General features: G+C 36.3%; 1 protein-coding gene across 23 annotated transcripts in view; it reads left to right on the forward strand.

The window, feature by feature from the left end:
* The window catches only part of SENP7 (SUMO specific peptidase 7), a 172,469-nt gene that overhangs the window by 110,614 nt on the left and 41,030 nt on the right, over positions 1–20,825 (forward strand). For all 23 annotated transcript variants that reach the window (XM_067739034.1, XM_067739033.1, XM_067739047.1 and 20 more), the window contains one exon: positions 5,815–5,930. In XM_067739034.1, the coding sequence (XP_067595135.1) occupies positions 5,815–5,930 (116 nt within the window). The remainder of the gene's footprint in view (positions 1–5,814; positions 5,931–20,825) is intronic.

Genomic DNA, 20,825 nt, shown 5'->3' on the forward strand with positions numbered 1-20,825 from the left:
TATGCAAACTGTTCTAGGAACTTGGGCATTGCTGCTTGCCTCCAAGCTGGGCATAGGTAACTGCTACCATCCAAATTGCCTAAATTGACCAAAATTAACTGCAATTTACTGTTGAACCTTTTGACTGGAAGTTGTAAGCCTTCCGTAGACTCCAGAATTCCAAAGTAGTTACATCATACAGATTCTGCCAGTGCAGTTGTTGTCTAGGTGAGAACATGGTAGGTGTTTCCTACTCTGCAATCTTCCTGAGGTCACTTGGTATGTACTTCATATTTTATTGTACAGGGATCTTTGATTTATTCTTGGTGTCTGACTTTTTAGTACTTTTATAAATGTAAAAATTTCTAAGTGGGGGTGGGGGAGGGAAGAATTGGGAGTTTGGGATTAGCAGATGCAAATTATTGTATATAGGATGGATAACAACAAGATCCTACTGTATAGCACAGGGAACTATATTCAATATCCTGTGATAAACCATGGTGGAAAAGAACATGAAAAAGAATATATATACATATAACTGAATCACTTTGGTGTACAACAGAAATTAACAACATTGTAAATCAACTGTACTTCAATAAAATTTAAAAAATTTCTATGTTGTTAAGTAGTTTTGAAAATGGAGTAATTACTGTATAATATATTCTACTGTAAAGGAATGCTGTAGGTTAATAATTTTATATAGTTTTTTATTTCAAAATTTTTACCCACTTAAATAATACCATAATGAGTTGTTTTGTTAATTATAGTTATCATGGGTGAGAAGATTGTCAGTAAAGATTGAATTCATTCTATGGCTAGTCTAATTAGTACCAAATTGCTTTCCCAATTGTTTATCAATTTGCTTTTAAAAACTAGTTTATTGATATGTTACTGACAGAATATTGTATTAGTTTTAGGTGTACAACATAATCTTATATATGTATATATTGCAAAATGAGTAACACAGTAAGTTTAGTTAACATCCATCACCGCACATAGTTACAGTTTTTTTTCTCTTTTTTTAAATATTTATTTATTTGGCTGCGCTGGCTCTTAGTTGTGGCATGCGGGATCTAGTTCCCTGACCAGGGCTTGAACCCAGCCCCCCTGCATTGGGAGCGCAGAGTCTTAACCACTGGACCAACAGGGAAGTCCCAGTTTTCTTTCTCTTGATGAGAACTTTTAAGATCTACTATCTTATCAACTTTCAAATATATAGTACACTGTTGTCATCTATAGTCATCATGCTGTACCTTACATCTCCAGGACTTATTTCTCTTACAACTGGAAACTTGTACCTTTTTACCACCTTCAGTCATTTCATGCCCCTGGCTCTGGCAGCCACCAATCTGTTGTCTGTATCTAGGTGTGTGTTTGTCTGTTTTTAAATTTAGATTCTACATATAAGTGAGATTGTACAGTATTTGTCTTTGTCCAAGGTTCATTCATGTTGTCACAAATGGCAGGATTTCTTTTTTTATGACTGAATAATATTCCATCATGTGTGTGTGTGTGTGTGTGTGTGTGTGTGTCAGTGTCACATTTTCTTTATCCATTCATCTGTTGACGGACACTTATGTTGTTTTCATGTCTTGGCTGTTGCAAATAATGCTGCAGTGAACATGGGGGTGTGTATATCTTTTTGAGAGAGTGCTTTTGTTTCCTAAGTATACATACTAAGAAGTGGAATTGCTGGATCGTATATTCTATTTTTAATTTTTTGAGGAACCTTCATACTGTTTTCCATAGTGGCTGCAGTAATTTACATTCCCACAGCACTCCACATTCTTGCCAACACTTCTTTCTTATCTTTTGATAATAGTCTTTCTCACATGTGTGAGATTATACCTCACTGTGGTTTTGATACACATTTCCCTGATGATTAGTGGATGTTGAGCTCCTTTTCATGTACCTGTTGGTCATTTGTAGTCTTCTTTGGAAAAACCTCTGTTCGGTTTTTCTGCCTATTTTTCAATGAAATTGTTCTACTTTTTTGGTTGAGTTGTATGAATTCTTTATATATTTTGGATATTAACTCCCTTATCAGATACATGATTTACAAATATTTTCTCCTATTCCATGGGTTGCCTTTTTTTTGTTGTTTTTTTTTTTGGTACGTGGGCCTCTCACTGTTGTGGCCTCTCCCGTTGCGGAGGACGCGCAGACTCAGCGGCCATGTCTCACGGACCCAGCTGCTCCGCGGCATGTGGGATCTTCCCGGTCTGGGGCACAAACCTGTGTCCCCTGCATCGGCAGGCGGACTCTCAACCACTGTGCCACCAGGGAAGCCCCATGGGTTGCCTTTTAATTTTATTGAAGGTTTCCTTTGCTGTGCAGCTTTTTGGTCCCACTTTTTAATTTTCTTTTGTTCCCTTTGTTTTGGTGTTTAATCCAAAAAATCATTGCCAAGATCATTGTGAAGGTACTTACTCTCATGTTTTTTTCTAGGAGTTGTATGGTTTCAGGTCATACATTTAAGTGTTTAATCCATTTTGTGTTGATTTTTGTATATGGTATAAGATATTTATACAGTTTCATTCTTTTGCATGTGGCTGTCAAGTTTTCCCAACATCAGTTATTGAAGAGACTCTCCTTTTCCCATTGTGTATTCTTAGCGCCTTTATCATACAGGAGTTGACCATATATGCATGGATTAATTTCTGGCTCTCTATTCTGTTTCATTGATTTATGTGTCTGTTTTTATGCCAATACTATATTGTTTTGATTACTGTGGTTTTGTAATGTAGTTTGAAATCATGAAGTGTGATTCCTCTGGCTTTGTTTTTCTTTCTCAAGATTGCTTTGGCTATTTGGGGTCTTTAGTAGTTCCATACAAATTTTAAGACTGTTCTATTTCTGTGAAAAAGGCCATTAGAATGTTGATAGGGATTGCTTTGAATCTGTAGGTTGCTTTGGGTAGGATGAACATTTTAACAAAATTAATTTTTCCAATCCATGAGTATAGAATATCTTCCCATTTATTTGTGTCTTCAGTTTCTTTCATCAGTATCTTATAGTTTTCAGTGTACAGGTTTTTCTTCTTCTAGGTTATATTTATTCATAAGTATAATTTTATTCTTTTTGCTATAGTTATAAATGGTATTTTTTCTTAATTTCTCTTTCAGATAGTTCATTGTTAGTGTATAGAAATGCAACTGATTGTAGTGTGTTGACTTTGTATCCTGCAACTTTAGTGAATTCATTTATTCTCACAGTTTTTTGCTGGATTTTCTAGGGTTTTCTTTCTATAAGATCATATCATCTGCAAATGACAGTTTTACTTTTTCCTTTCTGATTTGGATGCCTTTTATTTATTTATTTTTTCTTGTCTAATTTGTCTAGCCAGGATTTCCAGTACTGTGTTGAATAAGAGTGGTGAGAGTGGGCACCATTGTCTTGTTCTTCATCTTAGAGGTGAAGCTTTTAATTTTTCACTGTTTAATATGATGTTAGCTGTGGGTTTGTGACATTGGCCTTTATTATGTTGTGGTATGTTCCTTTTAGACCCAGGTTTTTGAGGGTTTTATCATGAAAGGTTGTTGAATTTTGTCAAATGCTTTTTCTGCATCTTTTGAGGGATCAGATGATTTTCATCTTTCATTTTATTAATGTGGTTTATCACATTGATTGATTTTTGGATGTTGTACCATTCTTGCATCTCTGCAATAAGTTGCACTTGCTCATGGTGTTTGATCCTTTTAACGTGTGTTGTGGAATTTGGTTTCCAGTACTTTGATGAGAATTTTCACATCTCAATGCATTACGGGTATTTTGGTATATAGTTTTCTTTTCCTGTAGTGTTCTTAACTGGCTTTGGTATTAGTGTAGTGATGGCCTTGCAAAATGAGTATAGAAGTGTTCCCTCCTCTTAAAATTTTTGGAAGAGTTTGAGAAGGATTGTCATTAATTCTTCTTTAATTGTTTGGTAGAATTACCAGTGAAACCATTTGGTCCTGGGCTTCTCTGTATTGGGAGGTTTTTGATTACTAATTCAGTCTCCTTGTTATTGATCTGTTCAGATTTTCTTTTTCTTCATGATTCAGTTTGGTAGGTTGTATGTTTCTAGATATTTGTCCATTTCTTCTAGGTTATATGACTTGATGTACAATTGTTTGTAATAGTCACTTATGATATTCATATTTTATTCATATGATATTCATATATTCATATTTCTGTGCTACCAGTTGTAATGATTTTATTTACAAGTCTTCTCTTTTTTCCTTTAGTCTAGCCAAAAGGTTTTTTGCCCCCAGAAAACCAGCTCTTAGGTTATCCATATTGTTGGCATATAATTACTTATTGTAGTCTCTTGATGATCTGTTTTGATTTGAGTCTTTTTTTTCTTGGTTCGTCTAGCTAAAGGTTTGTCAACTTTATTTTTTGAAAAAACTAGCTCTTAGTTTTGTTTATCCTTTCTGTTGTTTTTCTTATTTTTATTTTATTTACTTCTGCTCTGATCTTTGTTGTTTCTTTCCTTGTGCTTAGTTTGGGCTTCATGTGTTCTTTTTCTAGTTCCAAGAGGTGTAAAGTGAGGTTGTTTATTGGAGTTCTTTCTTGTTTTTTAATGTAGGCATTTATTGCTATTAACTTCCCTCGTAGAACATTCCATAGATTTTGACATTTTATGCTCACATTTTCATTTGTTTGAAGATATTTCTTGATCTTCCTTTTGATTTTTTTCTTTGGCCAGTTGGTTTTCAGTAGCATATTGTTTAACCTCCATATACTTGTGAATTTTTCAGCTTTCCTCCTGTTATTGATTTCTCATTTTATACTGTTTGGTTGGGAAAGAGATTTTGTAGATTTTAGTCTTCTTAAATTTGCTAAGTCTTGCATTGTGGCCTATCATGTGACTTATCATGGAGAATGTTCTGTGTTTATGTTTTATAAATGCATGTCAGGTCTATTTGGTCAAGTTTACGGTTCAATCCAATGTTTCCTTTTTGATTTTTTTTTTGTGTGTGTGGTCTGGATGACCTAATGATTACTGAAAGTGGGGTGAGGTATTGAAATCCCCTACTACTGTTGTATTATGTTTTCATTAATAGTGATATTATGCTCATCATCCAAAACTTGTTTTTCACACAGTATTATATTTTATGTATTTAACCAGTAGGTTATATTTTAAATTATTTTCTCCGTAGGTAAAATTTGTAACTACACTCCAAACTTTATTTAAAAAAATTTTTTTTAATTTTTATTTTTTTGCGGTATGCAGGCCTCTCACTGTTGTGGCCTCTCCTGCTGCGGAGCACAGGCTCCGGACGTGCAGGCTCAGCGGCCATGGCTCATGGGCCCAGCCACTCCGCGGCGTGTGGGATCTTCCCGGACCGGGGCACGAACCCGTGTCCCCTGCATTGGCAGGCGGACTCCCAACCACTGCACCACCAGGGGAGCCCCAAACTTTATTTTGTACATAACTTTTGATATGTGAACCATGCTTGAAACATATTAACAATTACCTTTGACTTAATTTTTGATTACACATAAGTGTGATTATCATGTACTTGTGTTCGTGGAATTTTTACTTTTTAGACCTCTTCGATGTATTTAATACTTGTATTATTCTTTGTTCATTTTGCATGTGCACAATTCTGTGTTGTGCTTATCTTGTTTTTTTCCTTCCAAAGAAGCATGGAGAACTTAAAGGTAGAACAGGAATGAGAACTTATTTCTCAAGTCATATTTTAATATTCTTTTTACTGTTCAGATCACATCCTCTGCTATATAGGACGCCATTTGTAACCTGTTATTTTTATCGTGAATATATGTCAGCTGGCTTCTAAATTCATTTGTGTTCAGAAGAATTGAGTATAATATTATTTTGTTTTGCAGGAGTTCGCAACCAAGTCAGACAGATAATAATTATGCAAAGCAGGCTGCACACACTAAAGAAAAGCGAAGAGATGATGATAGCATTTCACTTGTAATGTCTGATACTCAACCTAAAGGTTAGTGAACCTCAGAAAACTGTTGCCAATTGAATTTTTGTCTGTTGCATTTTTAATAATATTTTTTTAACTAACTTTATTTATACATGAAAGTAAAGAGATTTTTTAGTGACACAAAGAAAATTGCTAAATTTACCATTTGTATACATCTCCTGATTTGTTTACAAAATCCAGAAGTTAAATTTGAATATTATTATTTTCTTTTTTTTTTTTTGTTGTTGGGGCTGGGCATACAGGTATAAAGTTATAATGTTAGTTTGACTCTTTCTAAATGTCACTCCCATGGATATGTCTAGTAAGTGATATTACTGCTAACTTGATTATTATTATTAGCTTCCCACTGTCTATCCTCCTACTATGAAATACATTCTTTATTCATTAAGATTTCTCTCGACTCTAGGAGGATGCCAATACAAGCCACTATTAGCCCAAATTTAAAGGTAAATACATCCCAGACTTCTGAAAATTCACTGTAGGCCTCCTTGCCTGTCGGGTTAATGAATTGACTTCTTTTCTCCTTTTTGTCTCTTCTTATAAAGATCGTAAAATAATTTATAAAAGCTTTCACCAAAACAAATCTATACATTAGTCAAATGTGAAACTAACATCTTCAAGGGTCTCTTGGATTATTAATAGCTTCAAACTAGTTGAGGTATTTTGTTTTCTGAATGATTTTATAAATTATTCACAAGAAATGGGGTCCTTCACTGGAGGACTTTTTACAAAGTAAAAATTCTTTGTACTTCATTTGGAACACAGCTGTTTTCACATTTTAAATAGTCTTTTTCATAGAGGAGGAAAACCTAAAAGGAAACGAGACTGATATCTTTGATGTATACAAGAAACCAGCTGCAACTCTTATGAGGGCAATCTCTAAAGTATTGTGACTCTGTAGACATAATCTTTCAATTGGTCACTAGGTACTATCTGCATATAATGAAAGACATTTTTTTTTTTTTACAAATTGTTCTTTTCCCAGAAATAATTATCTTTAATTACAATATAAAAGTGTAAGTGGGCCTATATTTATACAAGTAGCCTCAATCAGATACTATCAAGACACTGTTAAACCTTCATTGCTTTCCTGGGTAGAGTAGGAATAGTTAAATAAAAAGCTTTCTAATTTGTGCCCTTCAGTATTCCTTCAAAGTCACAGTGGAATTTTAGACTTACAGCAGGGAAAAAAATGCACGATAAAAGAAACATTTTATAGTTTCTTAGTATCCCTGAAGCGTCTCCTCTTAAGTAAAGTGTTTTTAAGAAAATTAGCTATTGAAACTTTATTGAAACTCACCGTATTTTCATCCTATAGATAATTGTGTCTAATACCAATTGTTTAACGTGAGCCCATAAATTAATGAGAGTTCTGAATTAAATCCCAGTTATACCATTGTCAACTTCCAGTTTTTTTGAGATATAATTGACAGCACTGTATAAGTTTAAGGTGTACAGCGTAATGATTTTAACTTATGTACATCATGAAATGATTATCACAATGAATTTAGTGAACATCCATCTTCTCATATAGATACAGAATTAAATAGAAAAAAAATTTTCCTTGTGATGAGAACTCTTAGGATTTACTCTCCTAACAACTTTCCTATATAACACACAGCAGTGTTAATTATATTTATCATGTTATACATTACATCCCTAGAACTTATTTATCTTATAACAGGAAGTTTGTACATGTCGACTGCCGTCTTGCAATTCTGCCTCCCCCTGCCTCTGATAACCACAAATATTATCTCTTTTTCTGAGTTTCTTTGTTTTTGAATTATAATTGACCTACAGCATTATGTTAGTTCCTGTTACATGACATAGTAATTCAATATTTCTGTACATTTCAAAATGATCACCACGATAAGTCTAGTTATGATCTGTCACCATACCAAGATATTACACAGTTATTGATATATTCCCCACATTAGATGTACTTTTCTTTTGTAGTACATTAAGTTTGCCTTGTAGCATTTGCTTTTTTGAATTTAATACATTGGAAATATTTAACATCTTATTTTTATAAGAATTTGTTACCTCTTTAATTTTATATGCTAGTAATATTTGCAAGTAAAATTGTATTTGTTATCAGGTAGAGTCTTGTTTTTACAATGTCTAGCTCTACCTAATAAATTTATCCCTGTTTCCAATGTGATAGTCTTGGCTGATGTGCAATTAGTAAACTGTTAGAAGGAAAACTCCTGTATAATAGGGTTTTTTTCGAGCCCTATTTCTTTCATCAGTTTTTTTTTAACTTTCAGCTTTATATTTATTATAGTTGATTAACAATGTTGTGTTAGTTTCAGGTATGCAACAAAGTGATACAGTTATACGTATACATGTATCTATTATTTTTCAAATTCTTTTCCCAATTAGGTTGTTACAGAATATTGAGGAGAGTTCCCTGTGCTGTACAGTAGGTCCTTGTTGGTTATCCACTTTAAATACAGCAGTGTGTACATGTCAGTCCCACACTCCCTAACTGTCCCCTGACCCACACCCTTCCCCCCGGTAACCATAAGTTTGTTCTCTAAGTCTGTGAGTCTGTTTCTGTTCTGTAAATAAGTTCATTTGTAACTTTTTTTTTTTTTTAGATTTTGCATATAAGCGATGTCATACCGTATTTCTCTTTCTCTGTCTGACTTACTTCACTCAGTATGACAGTCTCTAGGTCCATCCATGTTGCTGTGAATGGCAATTACTTCATTCTTTTTAATGGCTGAGTAGTATTGCATTGCATACATGTACCACATCTTCTTTATCCATTCTTCTGTCGATGGACATTTAGGTTGTTTCCATGTCTTGGCTATTGTAAACAGCGCTGTAATGAATATTGGGGTGCATATATCCTTTTGGACCATGTTTTACTCTGGGTATATGCCCAGGAGTGGGATTGCAGGACTATATGGTAGCTCTGTTTTTGGCTTCTTAGGGAATTTCCATACTGTCGCCATAGTGGCTGCACCAATTTACATTCACACCAATAGTGTAGGAGGGTTCCCTTCTCTCCACACCCTCTCCAGCATTTATTGTTTGTGGATTTTTTCATGATTGCCATTCTGACTGGTGTGAGGTGACATCTCATTGTACTCTTAATTTGCATTTCTCTAATAATTATCACCGTTGAACATTTTTTCATGTGGCTCTTGCCTATCTGTATGTCTTCTTTGGAGAAATGTCTATTTAGGTCTTCTGCCCATTTTTGATTGGGTTGTTTGTTTTGATGATATTAAGCCACATGAGCTGTTTGTAAATTTTGGAGTCTAATCTCTTGTTGGTCACATCATGTGCAAATATTTTCTCCCATTCTGAGGGTTGTCTTTTCGTCTTGTTTTTGGTTTCCTTTGCTGTGCAAAAACTTTTGAGTTTGATTAGGTCTCATTTGTTTATTTTTGTTTTTATTTCCATTACTCTGGGAGACAGATCGAAAAAGATACTGCTGTGATTTATGTCTGAGAGTGTTCATCCTTTGTTTTCCTCTAAGTGTTTTTATAGTGTCCAGTCTCACATTTAGGTCTTTAATCCATTTTGAGTTTTTTTTTGTGTGTATGGTGTTAAAGAATATTCTAATTTAATTTTTTTAACATGTAGCTGTCCAGTTTTCCCAGCACCATTTATTGAAGAGACTGTTTCCTCCATTATATAGTCTTGCCTCCTTTGTCATGGATTAATTGACCATAGGTGCATGGGTTTATTTCTGGGCTTTCTATCCTATTCCATTGATCTGTATTTCTATTTTTGTGCTAGTACCATACTGTTTTGATGACTATAGCTTTGTAGTATAGTCTGAAGTCAGGGAGCCTGATTCCTCCAGCTCCACTTTTCTTTCTCAAGATTGCTTTGGCTATTCTGGGTCTTCTGTGTCTCCATACAAATTTTAAGATTTTTTTGTTCTAGTTATGTGAAAAATGCCATTGGTAATTTGATAGGGATTGCATTGAATCTATAGATTGCCTTGGTTAGTATAATCATTTTGACAATATTGATTCTTCCAATCCAAGGACATGATATCTTTCCATCTGTTCATGTTGTCTTTGATTTCTTTCATCAGTGTCTTAATAGTTTTTGGAGTACAGGTCTTTTGTCTTCTTAGGTAGGTTTGTTCCTAGGTGTTTTATTCTTTTTGATGTGATGGTAAATGGGATTGTTTCTTGAATTTCTCTTTCTGATCTTTTGTTGTTAGTGTATAGAAGTGTAACAGATTTTTGTGCATTAATTTTGTAACCTGCAACTTTATCAAATTCATTGATGAGCTCTAGTAGTTTTCTGGTAGTGTCTTTAGGATTTTCTATGTATAGTATCATGTCATCTGCAAACTGAAAATCTAACTTCTTTTCCTTTTATTTCTTTTTCTTCTCTGATTGCTGTAGCTAGAACTTTGAAAACTATGTTGAAAGTGGCAAGAGTGGACATCCTTGTCTTGTTCCTGATCTTTGAGGAAATGCTTTTATCTTTTCACTGTTGAGTATGATGTTAGCTGTAGGTTTGTCATATATGGCCTTTATTATGTTGAGGTATGTTCCCTCTATGCCCACTTTTTGGAGAGTTTTTATCATAAATGGGTGCTGAATTTTGTCAAAAGCTTTTTCTCCATCTATTGAGTTGATCATATGATTTTTTTTCCTTCAATTTGTTGATGTGGTGTTTCATATTGACTGATTTGCAGGAATTGAAAAATCCTTCCATCCCTGGGATAAATCCCACTTGATCATGGTGTATGATCCTTTTAATGTGTTGTTGGATTTGGATTGCTAGTATTCTGTTGAGGATTTTTGCATCTATATTCATCAGTGATACTGGCCTGTAATTTTCTCTTTTTTTTTTGTAGTATCTTTGTCTGGTTTTAGTAACATAATGAATTTGGGAGTTTTCCTTCCTCTGCAATTTTTTGGAACAATTTCAGAAGGATAGCTGTTAGCTCTTCTCTAAATGTTGAATAGAATTCGCCTGTGAAGCCATCTGGTCCTGAACTTTTGTTTGTTGGGAGTTTTAAAATCACAGTTTGAATTTCATTACTTGTGATTGGTCTGTTCATAATTTCTGTTTCTTCCTGGTTCTGTCTTGGGAGAGTGTACCTTTCTAAGAATTTGTCCATTTCTTCCAGGTTGTCCATTTTATTGCCCTATAGATGCTCTCTTATGATCCTTTGTATTTCTGTAGTGTCAGTTGTAACTTCTCCTTTTTCATTTCTAATTTTATTGGTTTGAATCCTCCCTTTTTTTCTTGATGAGTCTGGCTAAAGGTTTATTAATTTTGTTTATCTTCTCAAAGAACCAGCTTTTAGTTTCATTGATCTTTGCTATTGTTTTCTTTGTCTCTGTTTCATTTATTTCTGCTCTGGTCTTTATGATTTCTTTCCTTCTACTAGCTTTAGTTTTTGCTTGTTCTTCTTTCTCCAGTTGCTTTAGGTGTAAGGTTAGGTTGTTCATTTGAGATTTTTCTTGTTTCCTGAGGTACACTTGTATTGCTATAAACTTCCTTCTTAGCACTGCTTTTGCTGCATCCCATAGGTTTTGGATCATTGTGCTTTGTTTTCATTTGTCTCTAGGTATTTTTTGATTTCGTCAGTGATCCATTGGTTGTTTAGTAGCATATTGTTTAGCCTCTATGTGTTTGTGTTTTTGACAGTTTTTTTCTTTTTTCTTCTTTTTTAATTAATTAATTTATTTGTGGCTGTGTTGGGTTTTCATTGCTGCACACGGGCTTTCTCTAGTTGTGGCAAGTGGGGGCTACTCTTCATTGTGGTGTGTGGGCTTCTCTTTGCAGTGGCTTCTCTTGTTGTGGAGCACGGGCTTTATGTGCATGGGCTTTAGTAGTTGTTGCACCCAGGCTCAGTAGTTGTGGCTCGTGGGCTCTAGAGTGCAGGCTCAGTAGTTGTGGCATGTGGGCTTAGTTGCTCCACAGCATGTGGAATCTTCCTGGACCAGGGCTGGAACCCATGTCCCTTGCATTGGCATGCGGGTTCTTATCCATGGCGCCACCAGGGAATTCCCTACAGTTTTTGTCTTGTAATTTACTTCTGATCTCATAGCATTGTGGTCAGAAAAGATGCTTGATATGATTTCAATTTTCTTAAATTTACCAAGGCTCTCTGTGGCCCAGCATGTGGTCAGTCCTGGAGAACTTTCCATGTGCACATGAGAAGAATGTGTATTCTGTTGCTTTTGGATAGAATGCTTTATAAATATCAGTTAAGTCCATCTGGTCTAATGTGTCATTTAAGGCCTGTATTTCCTTATTGATTTTCTGTCTGGATGATGTGTCCATTGATGAAAGTAGAGTGTTAAAGTCCTCAGTATTATTATGTTACTGTCATTTTCCCTTTCATGGCTGTTAGCATTTGCCTTACATTTTGAGGTGCTCCTATGTTGGGTGCATATGTATTTACAATTGTTATATCTTCTTCTTGGGTTGATCCCTTGGTCATTATGTAGTGTCTGTCCTTTGTCTCTTATAATAGTCTTTATTATTTATTTATTTATTTATTTATTTGCGGTACACAGGCCTCCCACTGTTGTGGCCTCTCCCGTTGCGGAGCACAGGCTCCAGATTTGCAGGCTTAGTGGCCATGGCTCATGGGCCCAGCCGCTCCACGGCATGTGGGATCCTCCTGGACCGGGGCACGAACCTGTGTCCCCTGCATCCAGGCAGACTCTTAACCACTGCGCCACCAGGGAAGCCCCTAACAGTCTTTATTTTAAAGTCTACTTTGTCTAGTATTAGTATTGCTACTGCAGCTTTCTTTTGATCTCCATTTGCATCGAATACCTTTTTCCATCCTCTCACTTTCAGTCTGTATGTGTCCCTAGGTCTGAAGTGGGTCTCTTGCAGACAGCATATGTATGGGTCTTGCTTTTGTATCCATTCAGCCAGTCTTTATGTCTTTTGATTGGAGGATTTAATCCATTTACATTTAAGGTAATTATCGATATGTAAGTTCCTATTGCCATTTTCTTAATTGTTTTGGGTTTGTTTTTGTAGGTCTTTTTTCTTCCCTTCCTCTCTTATTCTTTTTTCCTCTGGTTGGATGACCATCTTTAGTGTTGTGGTTGGGTTGCTTTTTCTTCTTCTTTGTGTGTGTGTGTGAGTGTATCTATTGTAGTTTTTGGGTTTGTTATTCCCATGAGGTTTTGATATAGTAGTCTGTATATGTACAAGGTTGTTTTAAATTGCTGGTCCCTTTCCTGCCTAGATAAGTTTCTTTAGCATTTGTTGCAAAGCTGGTCTGGTGGTGCTGAACTGTCTTAGCTTTTGCTTGTCTGTGAAGCGTTTGAATGAGAGTCTTACTGGGTAGAATATTCTTAGTTGAAGGTTCTTCCCTTTCATCACTTTTAATATATCGTGCCACTCCCTTCTGGCCTGTAGAGTTTCAGCTGAAAAGTCAGCTGATAACCTTATGGGAGTTCCCTTGTATGTTACTTCTCATTTTTCCCTTGTCACTTTTAATATTTTTTTCTTTATCTTTAATTCTTTTCAGTTTGATTACTATGTGTCTCAGTGTGTTTCTTCTTGGTTTATCCTGCCTGGGACTCTCTCCTCTTCCTGGACTTGGGTGAATGTTTCCTTTCCCATGTTAGGGAATTTTTCAGCAATTATCTCTTCAAATTATTTCTCAGGTCCTTTCTGTCTCTCTTCTCCTTCTGGGAACCCTATAATGTGAATGTTGGTGTGTTTAATGTTGTCCCAGAGGTCTCTTAGACTGTCATTTATTTTCATTCTTTTTTCTTTATTCTGTTCCACGGCAGTGATTTCCACCATTTTGTCTTCGAGGTCACTTATTTGTTCTTCTGTTATCTCCTCAGTTACTCTGCTATTGATTCCTTCTAGTGTATTTTTCATTTCAGTTATTGTATTGTTCACCTCTGTTGTTTGTTCTTTAGTTCTTCTACATCTTTGTTAAACATTTCTTGCATCTTCTCCATCCTTGCCTCCATTCTTTTTCCTTGATGCTGCATCTTCTTCACTATCATTATTCTGAATTCTTTTTCTGAAAGGTTTTTTATCTCCACTTCAGTTGTTTTTCTGGGGTTTTATCTTGTTCCTTCATCTGGGAAATATACTTTTGCCATTTCATTTTGTCTAATTTTCTTTCTTTATTTTTCTTAAAAATAAATTTATGTATTTATTTATTCATGGCTGCATTCATTCTTTGTTGCTGCGCACAGGCTTTTTCTACTTGGGGCGAAGGGGGGCTACTCTTCGTTGTGGTACATGGGCTTCCCATTGCGGTGGCTTCTATTGTTGCGGAGCATGGGCTCTAGCTATATGGGTTTCAGTAGTTTTGGCATACGGGCTCAGTAGTTGTGGCTCATGGGCTCTAAGTGTAGGCTCAATAGTTGTGGCACACGGGTTTAGTTGCTTCGTGGCATGTGGGATCTTCCCAGACAAGGGCTCGAACCCGTTCCCCTGCATTGGCAGGTGGATTCTTAACCACTGCGCCACCAGGGAAGTCCTTATTTTGTCTAATTTTCTGTGATTGTAGATTTCGTTTGGCAGGCTGCAGGATTGTAGTTCTTCTTGCTTCTGCTGTCTGCCCTCTGGAGGGTGAGGCTATTTAAGAGGGTTCGACAAGCTTCCTGATGGGAGGGACTGGTGGTGGGTGGAGGTGGGACTCATCCTTCTGGTGGGCAGGGTTGTGCTCAGTAAAACTTTTTTTCTTTTTTTTTACATCTTTATTGGAGTATAATTGCTTTACAGTGGTGTGTTAGTTTCTGCTTTATAACAAAGTGAATCAGTTATACATATACATATGTTCCCGTATCTCTTCCCTCTTGCGTCTCCCTCCCTCCCACCCTCCCTATCTCAACCCTCTAGGTGGTCACAAAGCACCGAGCTGATCTCCCTGTGCTATACGGCTGCTTCCCACTAGCTATCTGTTTTACATTTGGTAGTGTATATATTTCCATGCCACTCTCTCACTTTGTCACAGCTTACCCTTCCCCCTCCCCATATCCTCAAGTCCATTCTCTAGTAGGTTGGTGTCTTTCTTCCCCTAGGTTCTTCATGACATTTTTTTTTCCCTTAGATTCCACATATATGTGTTAGCATACGGTATTTGTCTTTCTCTTTCTGACTTACTTCACTCTGTATGACAAACTCTAGGTCCATCCACCTCACTACAAATAACTCAATTTCGTTTCTTTTTATGGCTGAGTAATATTCCATTGTATATATGTGCCACATCTCCTTTATCCATTCATCGGATGATGGACACTGAGGTTGCTTCCATCTCCTGGCTATTGTAAACAAACCTGCAATGAACATTTCGGTACATGACTCTTTTTGAATTATGGTTTTCTCAGGGTATATGCCCAGTAGTGGGATTGCTGGGTCATATGGTAGTTCTATCTGTAGTTTTTTAAGGAACCTCCATACTGTTCTCCATAGTGGCTGTACCAATTCACATTCCCACCAGCAGTGCAAGAGTGTTCCCTTTTCTCCACACCCTCTCCAGCATTTATTGTTTCTAGATTTTTTGATGATGGCCATTCTGACTGGTGTGCGATAATATCTCATTGTACTTTTGATTTGCATTTCTCTAATGATTAATGATGTTGAGCATTCTTTCATGTGTTTGTTGGAGAACTGTATATCTTCTTTGGAGAAATGTCTATTTAGGTCTTCTGCCCATTTCTGGATTGGGTTGTTTGTTTTTTTGTTATTGAGCTGCATAAGCTGCTTGTAAATTCTGGAGATTAATCCTTTGTCAGTTGCTTCATTTGCAAATATTTTTTCCCATTCTGAGGGTTGTCTTTTGGTCTTGTTTATGGTTTCCTTTGCTGTGCAAAAGGTTTTGAGTTTGATTAGGTCCCATTTGTTTATTTTTGTTTTTATTTCCATTTGTCTAGGAGGTGGGTCAAGAAGGATCTTGCTGTGATTTGTGTCACAGAGTGTTCTGCCTATGTTTTCCTCTAAGAGTTTCATAGTTTCTGGCCTTACATTTAGGTCTTCAATACATTTTGAGCTTATTTTTGTGTATGGTATTAGGGAGTGATCTAATCTCATACTTCTACATGTACCTGTCCAGTTTTCCCAGCACCACTTACTGAAGAGGCTGTCCTTTCTCCACTGTACATTCCTGCCTCCTTTATCAAAGATAAGGTGACCATATGTGCATGGGTTTATCTCTGGGCTTTCTATCCTGGTCCCTTGATCTATATTTCTGTTTTTGTGCTAGTACCATACTGTCTTGATTACTGTAGCTTTGTAGTGTAGTCTGAAGTCAAGGAGCCTGATTCCTCCAGCTCCGTTTCTCATTCTCAAGATTGCTTTGGCTATTTCGAGTCTTTTGTGTTTCCATACAACTTGTGAAATTTTTTGTTCTAGTTCTGTGAAAAATGCCAGTGGTAGTTTGATAGGGATTGCATTGAATCTGTAGATTGCTTTGGGTAATAGAGTCATTTTCACAATGTTGATTCTTCCAATCCAAGAACATGGTATATGTCTCCATCTATTTGTATCATCTTTAATTTCTTTCATCAATGTCTTACAATTTTCTACATACAGGTCTTTTGTCTCCTTAGGTAGGTTTATTCCCAGAAATTTTATTATTTTTCTTGCTGTGGTAAATGGGATTGTTTTCTTAATTTCACTTTCAGGTTTTTCAGCATTAGTGTATAGGAATGCCAGAGATTTCTGTGCATTAATTTTGTATCCTGCTACTTTACCAAATTCATTGATTAGCTCTAGTAGTTTTCTGGTGGCATCTTTAGGATTCTCTATGTATAGTATCATGTCATCTGCAAACAGTGACAGCTTTACTTCTTCTTTCCTGATTTGGATTCCTTTTATTACCTTTTCTTCTCTGACTGCTGTGGCTAAAACATCCAAAACTATGTCGAATAAGAGTGGTGAGAGTGGGCAACCTTGTCTTGTTCCTGATCTTAGTGGAAATGGTTTCAGTTTTTCACCATTGAGGATGATGTTGGCTGTGGGTTTGTCATATATGCCCTTTATTATGTTGAGGAAAGTTCCTTCTATGCCTACTTTCTGGAGGGTTTTTATCATAAATGGGTGTTGAATTTTGTTGAAAGCTTTCTCTGCATCTGTTGAGATGATCATATGGTTTTTCTCCTTCAGCTTGTTAATATGGTGTATCATGTTGATTGATTTGCGTATATTGAAGAATCCTTGCATTCCTGGGATAAACCCCACTTGATCATGGTGTATGATCCTTTTAATGTGCTGTTGGATTCTGTTTGCTAGTATTTTGTTGAGGATTTTTGCATCTATGTTCATCAGTGATATTGGCCTGTAGTTTTCTTTCTTTGTGACATTGTTTTCTCGTTTTGGTATCAGGGTGATGGTGGCCTTGTAGAATGAGTTTGGGAGTGTTCCTCCTTCTGCTATATTTTGGAAGAGTTTGAGAAGGATAGGTGTTAGCTCTTCTCTAAATGTTTGATAGAATTCGCCTGTGAAGCCATCTGGTCCTGGGCTTTTGTTTGTTGGAAGATTTTTATCACAGTTTCAGTGCTTGTGATTGGTCTGTTCATATTTTCTATTTCTTCCTGATTTAGTCTTGGCAGGTTATGCATTTCTAAGAATGTGTCCATTTCTTCCAGGTTGTCCATTTTATTGGCATAGAGTTGACGTAGTAATCTCTCATGATCTTTTGTATTTCTGCAGTATCAGTTGTTACTTTTCCGTTTTCATTTCTAATTCTATTGATTTGAGTCTTCTCCCTTTTTTTCTTGATGAGTCTGGCTAATGGTTTATCAATTTTATCTTCTCAAAGAACCAGCTTTTAGTTTGCTATGATTTTCTTCATTTCTTTTTCATTTATTTCTTATCTGATCTTTATGATTTCTTTCCTTCTGCTAACTTTGGGGGTTTTTTTGTTCTTCTTTCTCTCATTGCTTTAGGTGCAAGGTGAGGTTGTTTATTCGAGAGGTTTCCTGTTTCTTTTTTTTTAACATCTTTATTGGGGTATAATTGCTTTACAATGGTGTGTTAGTTTCTGCTTTATAACAAAGTGAATCAGTCATACATAAACATATGTTCCCATATGTCTTCCCTGTTGCGTCTCCTCCCTCCCACCCTCCCCATCCCACCCCTCCAGGCTGTCACAAAGCACCGAGCCAATATCCCTGTGCCATGCGGCTGCTTCCCACTAGCTATCTACCTTACTGCGTTTGTTAGTGTGTATATGCCCATGACTCTCTCTCGCCCTGTCACAGCTCACACTTCCCCCTCCCCATAACCTCAAGTCCGTTCTCTAAGAGGTCTGCGTCTTTATTCCTGCTTTACCCCTAGGTTCTTCATGACATTTTTTTCTTAAATTCCATATATATGTGTTAGCATACGGTATTTGTCTTTTTCTTTCTGACTTACTTCACTCTGTATGACAGACTCTAGGTCTATCCACCTCATTACAAATAGCTCAATTTCGTTTCTTTTTATGGCTGAGTAATATTCCATTGTATATATGTGCCACATCTTCTTTATCCATTCATCCGATGACGGGCACTTAGGTTGTTTCCATCTCCGGGCTATTGTAAATAGAGCTGCAATGAACATTTTGGTACATGACTCTTTTTGAATTTTGGTTTTCTCAGGGTATATGCCCAGTAGTGGGATTGCTGGGTCATATGGTAGTTCTATTTGTAGTTTTTTAAGGAACCTCCATACTGTTCTCCATAGTGGCTGAACCAATTCACATTCCCACCAGCAGTGCAAGAGTGTTCCCTTTTCTCCACACCCTCTCCAGCATTTATTGTTTCTAGATTTTTTGATGATGGCCATTCTGACTGGTGTGAGATGATATCTCATTGTAGTTTTGATTTGCATTTCTCTAATGATTAATGATGTTGAGCATTCTTTCATGTGTTTGTTAAGGTAGGATTGTATTGCTATAAACTTCCCTCTTAGAACTGCTTTTGCTGCCTCACATAGGTTTTGGTTCGTTTTGTCTCCATTGTCATTTGTTTCTAGGTTTTTTTTTGATTTCCTCTTTGATTTCTTCAGTGATCACTTTGTCATTAAGTAGTGTATTGTTTAGCCTCCGTGTGTTTGTATTTTTTACAGATCTTTTCCTCTAATTGATATCTAGTCTTATCACGTTGTGGTTGGAAAAGATACTTGATACATTTCAGTTTTCTTAAATTTACCAGGGCTTGATTTGTGACCCAAGTTATGATTTATCCTGGAGAATGTTCCATGAGCACTTGAGAAAAATGTGTATTCTGTTGTTTTTGGATGGAATATCCTATAAATATCAATTAATTCCATGTTTTTTAATGTATCATTTAAAGCTTGTGTTTCCTTATTTTATTTCATTTTGGATGATCTGTCCATTGGTGAAAGTGGGGTGTTAAAGTCCTCTACTATGAATGTGTTACTGTCAATTTCCCCTTTTATGGCTATTGGTATTTGCCTTATGTATTGTGGTGCTCCTATGTTGGGTGTATAAATATCTACAATTGCTATATCTTCTTCTTGGATCGATCCCTTGATCATTATGTAGTGTCCTTCTTTGTCTCTTGTAATAGTCTTTATTTTACAGTCGATTTTGTCTGATATGAGAATTGCTACTCCAGCTGTCTGTTGATTTCCATTTGAATGGAATATCTTTTTCCATCCCCTCACTTTCAGTCTGTATGTATCCCTAGGTCTGAAGTGGGTCTCTTGTAGACAGCATATATATGGGTCTTGTTTTTGTATCCATTCAGCCAGTCTGTGTGTTTTGGTTGGAGCATTTAATCCATTTACATTTAAGGTAATTATCGATATATGTTCCTATTCCCATTTTCTTAATTGTTTTGGGTTTGCTATTGTAGGTCTTTTCCTTCTTTTGTGTTCCTTGCCTAGAGAAGTTCCTTCAGCATTTGTTGTAAAGCTGGTTTGGTGGTGCTGAACTCTCTCAGCTTTTGCTTGTCTGTAAAGGTTTTAATTTCTCCATCAAAACTGAATGAGATCCTTGCTGGGTAGAGTAATCTTGGTTGTAGGTTTTTCTCCTTCATCACTTTAAATATGTCCTGTGAGTCTCTTCTGGCTTGCAGAGTTTCTGCTGAGAGATCAGCTGTTAACCTTATGGGGATTCCCTTGTGTGTTATTTGTTATTTTTCCCTTGCTGCTTTTAATGTTTTTTCTTTTATTTAATTTTTGACAGTTTGATTAATATATGTCTTGGCGTGTTTCTCCTTGGATGTATCCTGTATGGGACTCTCTATGCTTCTTGGAGTTGATTAACTATTTCCTTTCCCATATTAGGGAAGTTTTTAACTATAATCTCTTAAAATATTTTCTCAGTCCCTTTCTTTTTCTCTTCCTCTTCTGCGACCCCTATAATTCGAATGTTGGTGCATTTAATGTTGTCCCAGAGATCTCTGAGCCTGTCCTCAGTTCTTTTCATTCTTTTTTCTTTATTCTCTTCTCCAGTAGTTATTTCCACTATTTTGTCTTCCAGGTCACTTATCTGTTCTTCTGCCTCAGTTATTCTGCTATTGATCCCTTCTAGAGTTTTTTTTAATTTCATTTATTGTGTTGTTCATCATTGCTTGTTTCATGTTTAGTTCTTCTAGGTCCTTGTTAAATGTTTCTTGTATTTTCTGTATTCTATTTCCAAGATTTTGGATCATCTTTACTATCATCATTCTGAATTATTTTTCAGGTAGACTGCTTATTTCCTCTTCATTTGTTATGTCTGGTGTGTTTTTATCTTGCTCCTTCATCTGCTGTGTGTTTTTCTGTCTTCTCCTTTTGCTTATCTTACTGTGTTTGGGGTCTACTTTTTGCAGCCTGCAGGTTCGTAGTTCCCGTTGTTTTTGGTGTCTGTCCCCAGTGGCTACAGTTGGTTCAGTGGGTTGTGCAGGCTTCCTGGTGGAGGGGACTAGTGCCTGTGTTCTGGTGGATGAGGCTGGATCTTGTCTTTCTGGTGGGCAGGTCCACGTTTTGTGG

This window comes from Pseudorca crassidens, chromosome 5 (assembly GCF_039906515.1).
Source record: "Pseudorca crassidens isolate mPseCra1 chromosome 5, mPseCra1.hap1, whole genome shotgun sequence".
Lineage (NCBI taxonomy): Eukaryota > Metazoa > Chordata > Mammalia > Artiodactyla > Delphinidae > Pseudorca > Pseudorca crassidens.